A 7198-nucleotide genomic window follows, 5' to 3' on the forward strand; every position below is an offset into this window, starting at 1 on the left:
GTGTTGGTGAATAGGGATTTTAGATTTCAAATGTCTTGTGCAGCGGCGGCGCTCGAGGGAATACACCGGCTGGAGTGGACGGCGGGAATGAATGAAATCTAATTCTGATGCGGTGGGTGAAGTGATGCCCTAGATTTCTAAATTGTAATTTGTATTTTATTATAAAATATTAATTAATTAATTTAACAATTAAACCGGTTAAACCGATTAACAGAAAATATGATAACCGAACCGAATCGGTAAAAATCGGTTATCGATTAACCGATTTTTTCGGTTCTGTTATGGTTTTAACAAGATAATCGGAACCGATTTACCAGCCCTAGTTCCAATTTAATATGCCAAAGGCCTTAAATTTATAAACTTCAACACAAATTTATAAACAAAAAAAAAAAACAAATAAAATGGTTATCATGACATGCTAATTCAATTTAGCTTGATTCGAGAAAAAGAGAGGAATTCAATTCGAGTTTGTTTGGTTTCGGTCCCTCAAATTTTGTTAGTTGTTATAAAACTACGTTTTTGGAAATGGGATGTTTCAAGTAGGCTAATACAGTGCATTCGTTTCTCAAAATCAACCTCAAAAGAATACAAAGATCAATGCATAACATTGTTGAATCGAATGCATAATTAAAAGCTTAAATTAAAGGCGCTATATATAATATCTCGTTATTAAACTGGTTTAGGGGCGGTTTTGGGCCCTGCGCGGGGTGGTCGACCGCACGGGTCCCGAAAAAATAGAGCCCCAAAAATATATAGATCTATATAGTTATTGTATAGTACATAATTATTAAAATATGTAGAACTATTTAATGGTTTCTTGTAGTGCAGCGGTGAAAGGCCTTCGTTAAGCTCACTTGCCTTGACTAAGGATCAATCATTGTTAGCAGCAAATGTCTCTTGAATTTTTTGATTTAAATCCCAACATGTCTAACATTTTTATCGATTTTTTTATTTTTATTTTTTAAATCCCAGCGTGCGTGTCTTTTAGCGGTTTTTATGATTTGTTTTTCGGGTAATATATCTTTTAATTCTAGAGAAAGTTAATTCTTTAAAAAAATTAAATACTATATTTTATACTTTTCAATTTTTTATTTACATTAAATATTTTTAATAGTTTTAATTGATGGAATTATAATTTTGTATTTAAGTTGTATGTGTTAATGTCGTGGACATACTAAGTTCATCATATTCATGTAAAGATTGTTATATTTTCTCTCTAAGCTCTTATATTATTTGATTATCTTTTGTATATTTATTAAGTAGGCCGATAATTAGATGTATTTTTTAATTATATATTTTTATAATATACATATTTTTCAATTATAAATAAGGGCCTAAATTTAAGAATTCGCACAGCGGCACAGGGCCGACGTTATCGTAGCCCCGACCCTGAATTTTAGAATTAGAGGTATACTTTATCCAAGAATTCTTGTTTGTAATGTCAACTATCTTTGATTGGAATAGCATGTTCTTCAATTTCCATATACACAAAAAAAAAGGCATCGGTATAATTATGATTAAATTCCAAATGATTTAAATGTTTGAATTTTACTTGGTTAAGTCAACTATATGTATTTCAAAATTGTATTCCTCTAATAAATTTCAAACAGGAAAAAAATGGGGATCACAAAAATATATACTGTGCTTTTACAGTTATATAAACAAAAAACTAATAAAAAGAAAATAAATCATGTGGTAGCCGGGTTTTTTTTTTTTTTTTTGTGATGAAAATTTTAATTACATTCAATGTATCACAAATTAATACTTCTGAACATGCATGCATTCTGTTTGATTCATAGGTCGCGACGAATACATCCACAATTGCTAACTGATACTAATAATAAATTATAATTATTTATAAATAAATGGTTCCTTAATCAAATAACTTTTCTAAATGTGAATTCATAACATGTGCGATGTTTCAAACTACGCATCTTCGAAATATTTTAAGATCGCACTCATAAATATATGCAACGAAACGACTGAACAAAGTTGGGAGTTATTTTCACATTGATAAAATAAATATAGACACCATATTAAAAGTAAATTCATTTTTTTAAAATGGCATTGTTTTAATTATTAAAGCTGTTACCTCGATATTGATTTACCATGTGGTTGTTTACATAGATAGTTATGGAAAGAATTGTGGTGTTGATTAGTAAATAGATAATGTAAACTACTCAATCATGATCCAACAACTTAAGTTCAAAGTGATACATTAATTACCTGATTGCCACAATGGTTTGCTATGTTCGAATTATTCATGTTAATTTATGTATTAATTTCTTGTTTATCCGAAATTCACAATTGATTTTAAAATAATTAATACATCAATGAAAATTAAAAATTTAGAAAATTAATACATGAGTGCTTAGTGATTCCACGAAACGTATCTTACTGCCTTGAAAATTTATAAATTCAGAAAAGATTTGGTGCATGATGAGTTGATGATGGGATCAGATAAGTGGAATATTAATTGCTTGTAAGAGTAGCATTGATTGTCTATTATTTCGTGTAAAATTGTTCTTGATAGGTAATCTCAAGTGGAATTTACACATAGCATATGAATGCCATTAAATAATAAGTCCCTCATATTCAATTTTCATTAATGTTGAACAAAATCAAGCTAGGTGCAGTTGATGAAGTTAGTGCACCAGATCATTATTAGGAAAAAAAAAAAAAAGAACACACACACACACCCTCACACACACAAATATTAAATTCCCACTATCTTCTTGGCTGAAAAATCAATTCCATTTGATCAAAATTGGTTTTCTAGTGTGACAAAATGGCATGAAATAATTAATGATGACTTTATCATCATTGTTATTTGATCAATTTGGTAAGGATTAAATATTGTAATAAATATTCAATATTTAATATAAAAAGATATTTTTTTTTACTTTTTATATATATATTTTTCATTCCTTAATATTTGAAGTGGGAACAAAAAATCCATTAAATGTTTGCATTTTCAATAAGATTCTTGACTTATTTTATTTATATTAATATATATATTTATTAATTAAATAATAATTTATCATTAAACTTGCTTTAAAAATAATGCTTAAGTGGATATTTTTATTTTTTTAAAATAGCAATTTATTTAATTAAAATATAAATTTTCTTTCCATTTTTAGAAATATGTTAAGTTATTTAAATAAAATTATATATATATATGTATAAAATTCCAATTTTAAACTAAATTTAATACATATAAAAAAATTATAAACCTTTACTATAACATATTTTCATTTTTAAAATTGTGTCTGTTTTATCTTTTTTTTATTCGAATAAATTTAATCCAAATAAATTTCCCTTTTTTATAAAAGAATTAGCCTCACCCGCACGAAGCTTCCATCACTGCACACATACTAAAATTAAAAAAGCAGCTACCAATGATTAAAAAATAAATAAACTTACTTCAAACAGGAAAAAGATACTAATAATACTAATGGATTAGTATAATTTAAGAAATAAAAATCATCAGTCGAAAATTACGGACAGCTCAATTTCTTCATACAGAAAGCAATTGAAACAACCGGCATTTCCGGTTCTCGGTTACTGAACATTAAAGTGAGTCTTTTTTGAAGTGCAGTTTTTTGAGTAGAGAGTTTGAAAGAGGCTGAGAGAGTTGTGGATTTTGGGCTGCTGCCTCCAACGGAAATCTTCTTCCTCATCGCCTCTTCTCCTCTCTCACCGTCTCCCTCCAATCCCAGGTATTGTGTACGGTCTATTTCTGTTCTTTTTTTGTGTTTTTCTTGTACTTTTTTCCTCTTAACCTATCTGTTTGATGTTGATGTGAACTCTTTTGTTGGAGGGCTTGTTTTGTTTTGGGTTGAAGCTCTTTTTATCTTTTGTGTTGGTGTTTCCGGAAGAAAAAAAGTGATGGGTTGTCAGGAAATGAAACAAAGTTTTTATCTTTACTATGAAGAATTGTAATGTGGATCCTTCCCCCAATTTTTTTTTTGTTCGCTGCCCCAATTTTTTTTTTGTCTTCAACTCTATTCTGGATCTACTATGTCTTGTGGAAATATTGTTTGTTGTTAGGATTTTTATAGAAAGCTTTAATGTTGAAAAGGTTCTCTGCCTTCTATCAAAACCCTTGTAAGAATAGGAATATTGTGAAAATGAAGTGGGTTTGAGCTATATGCTAAAAGGTTTGTGAAAATCTGGGATCCAGAATGTGGTATTGTTTTCTCTGTATGTGGATAAGCTAAATTCTGCCTTTATCTTGCTGGGCTGAACAGGAATTACTATGTCCCCTCGACTTTCGGTGGATTGATGTTTGAAGGAGAAGGAATCTTGCATTGACCTGAGCGGGATTGGTGGATGTGTTTATTCAAATTGGGGAAGAAAGAATTTGATGGTTGTTTAGAAGTTGTAGAAAAGCATGATTGGAGGAGTTTCGGTTGGTGATCTTTGCTGGAATAGTTGTGTTTTGACGCGGAATTAACAGAGATGGGTAGTAGGGAGATGACTCTGACTCATCCTTTTAAATGTTATAAATCTTCGGATATGAGCAAAACGATCTTGAATTTGAGCCAGATCGGTAATTTTAGGGAGCGGTATGTGCTTGGAGATCAGTTAGGATGGGGAAGATTTGGAATTATAAGAGAATGTTCTGATAAGTTGACAGGCGAAGTTTTGGCTTGCAAGTCTATTGCTAAGGAGAGATTGGTTACGGAGGATGATGTTTGGAGTGTGAAGCTTGAGATTGATATCTTGACTAAGTTATCGGGGCATGAAAATGTTGTGGATCTCAAGGCTGTCTATGAGGAGGAGGATTACGTGCATCTTCTGATGGAGCTATGTGCTGGTGGGGAGCTTTTCCATCGGATCGAGCAGCAGGGGAGATTGTCAGAGCACGAAGCACATGTTATCTTCAAGCAGCTGATGGAAGTACTCATGTATTGTCACGATAAATGCATTGTACATAGAGATTTGAAACCCGAGAATATCCTCTTAGTCTCGAGGTCTTCCTCAACTATCAAATTGGCTGACTTTGGCCTTGCAACACATATCGAACCCGGTATGGTCTTTGTCTGCATTCTCTATGTATTGCAGAACTTTGAATCTAAGAGCTAGTTTGTGATGTCATTGCAACGAGGAGACGTATATTCGTGTTTTGTTTATTAAATATAGCATAACGCTCCATTTTGGATCCAATGGTTTATTCAGAATCTTAAGCTTCTCTGTTAACAGGAAACGCACTGCATGGGACCGTTGGAAGTCCATTTTACATAGCTCCGGAGGTTTTGGCCGGAGATTATAATCAAGCAGCTGATGTGTGGAGTGCTGGTGTTATTCTATACATTCTGCTCAGTGGGATCCCTCCCTTTTGGGGGAAAACCAAATCAACCATCTTCGATGCTGTGCGGGCTGCAAACTTGTGTTTCTATTCGGATATTTGGGATCACATTTCGATGTCAGCTAAGGACTTGATTTCAGGAATGCTGTGTCTTGATCCTTCGAAGAGATTAACTGCAGCTCAAGTTCTGGGTATGTTGATGTTCATTTTCGTAGACTTAATGTACACTAGTTTGATTTTATTTGATTGTACCAGTGAATGAGCTTTATCATTAACTTGGCTGTAATTAGTAAATTTTTGAGTTCTGCCATCATCAATTTTCAAAATCTTTTCCTTCTTTGTTTCTAAAATTTGGATTATGGGTATCTCTGTATTTTCAACATACTTTTGTAGATAGCGAGACACAACTGAATCAATCTGGAACTGTCTATAGAAAATACATATACCAAATGTTTGGTCGGATATAACTCGAGCTTGTAATCTTATTTAAGCTGTCAATTAATTGTGCTTTTCAAGACTTGATGGTGACCGTTTCCAAAATTTATTTGCAGAGCACTCGTGGACAAAGGACGCTCCTCGGGGTGCTGATGAACTATACAGACAAGATATTCAGTGTTCTGAACAACTAGAAGTGGGCAGCTCTTCTTTCTCGAACCTTAATATTGCAAGGGATCAGGATCTTAGTTTCCGCAGCGGATCACCACTAATTGTGAACAGTGAACACGAAGATTCTCCTGTTTTCTCATGCCAATCATCATTCTATTCGAGCCCAATGAACCAGCGCACACCTTCCTCCAAACCAGGAGGTGTTCGTTCTGGTAGCTGCTGTAAATCACACGAACCAGAGTTCTCGTCTCCAATTGCTTCAATGCCCAGTTTTACCTTTTTCACTCCTATGCCTGCATTTGAACCAAGCGAAGAATCACTGAGTTTCAAGACTAAAGTTCTTTCAATTGATAGAGGTACGTCTTGCCTTCTAGAATGTCATTGTATTTTTCTTCACATAGGCAGTATTGCACAGATGTTTTTATCTACTATTAGTACCCAAACACTTGCATATTTGTTGGGTTAATTTCTCTCTTGAATTTGGAATCACTGGCAAATACATTCATTTCCACATTATTGTGAATATGCATCGTTCAACTGCTAAATGTTCATTATTGTGAATTTTCTGCTAAATGAAATGGAGAGAGACTGTATATTCGTTCGTGTTTCTTCGTGCACGTGTTGAGCATCGGGTGTTTTGGTCGTGCTTTCAGAACCAAATATTAGAAAGCTTATCCTAGTGGCGGATGAAGCGGAGCAGAAGTCAGAAGTTCGTAGGGGAGGATGGGCGGGGATTTCAAAATGCACAAACTTGCAGAGCAAGAGGAACAACACAATCGGAGTTGGTGAGCTCGACCATCTGGATCTCATCTCCACAGCTGCTTCAGTTAGCCGTTGGGCGTCGTGCACGGAGATTCCGAGTGCAACGTCGCTGCGATCTTCACTTGTTTGCTAGCGAAGAGAAAACTAGGAATGTATTCTTGTTAAATTAAACTCAATTATTCTGAGGTGATTAGAGGAATCATGTATGACTCTGTGGACTGCAGCTGATAGGAGTGGACAGAGTGTATATATGCTATAGAGACATTAACATTAGTCAATGTTTGTTTCTCTTCAAAATGTGCTTCACAAGCTGTCCATGCTTCTTGCAATTTCTTTTTAACTTCTCACCTAAAACAAAAATTTGTCATGTCCTTAATGTTAAATCCAATTGCGATTGTCAAATCGTGCCAAATAAGTTGTGTGATGGATTCCACCTAAGAAATAGTATTAGTGTTGGGAGGGATGCCCATTCAGTTTTGTTTTGGCCTATTTTTGGTTCAGGTTATTCGTACTTTATTT

General features: G+C 33.6%; 1 protein-coding gene across 1 annotated transcript; it reads left to right on the plus strand.

Moving 5' to 3' along the window:
• The first annotated feature begins 3476 nt into the window (after nucleotides 1-3476).
• LOC130984989 (calcium-dependent protein kinase 26) lies at nucleotides 3477-6976 on the plus strand. Its single transcript, XM_057907710.1, has 5 exons — nucleotides 3477-3719; nucleotides 4251-5032; nucleotides 5206-5502; nucleotides 5863-6273; nucleotides 6571-6976. The coding sequence occupies exons 2-5, from the start codon at nucleotides 4462-4464 to the stop codon at nucleotides 6810-6812; spliced, it is 1521 nt and encodes a 506-aa protein (XP_057763693.1). The 5' UTR covers nucleotides 3477-3719; nucleotides 4251-4461; the 3' UTR covers nucleotides 6813-6976.
• Nucleotides 6977-7198: the final 222 nt, after the last annotated feature.

Source organism: Salvia miltiorrhiza, chromosome 1 (assembly GCF_028751815.1).
Source record: "Salvia miltiorrhiza cultivar Shanhuang (shh) chromosome 1, IMPLAD_Smil_shh, whole genome shotgun sequence".
Lineage (NCBI taxonomy): Eukaryota > Viridiplantae > Streptophyta > Magnoliopsida > Lamiales > Lamiaceae > Salvia > Salvia miltiorrhiza.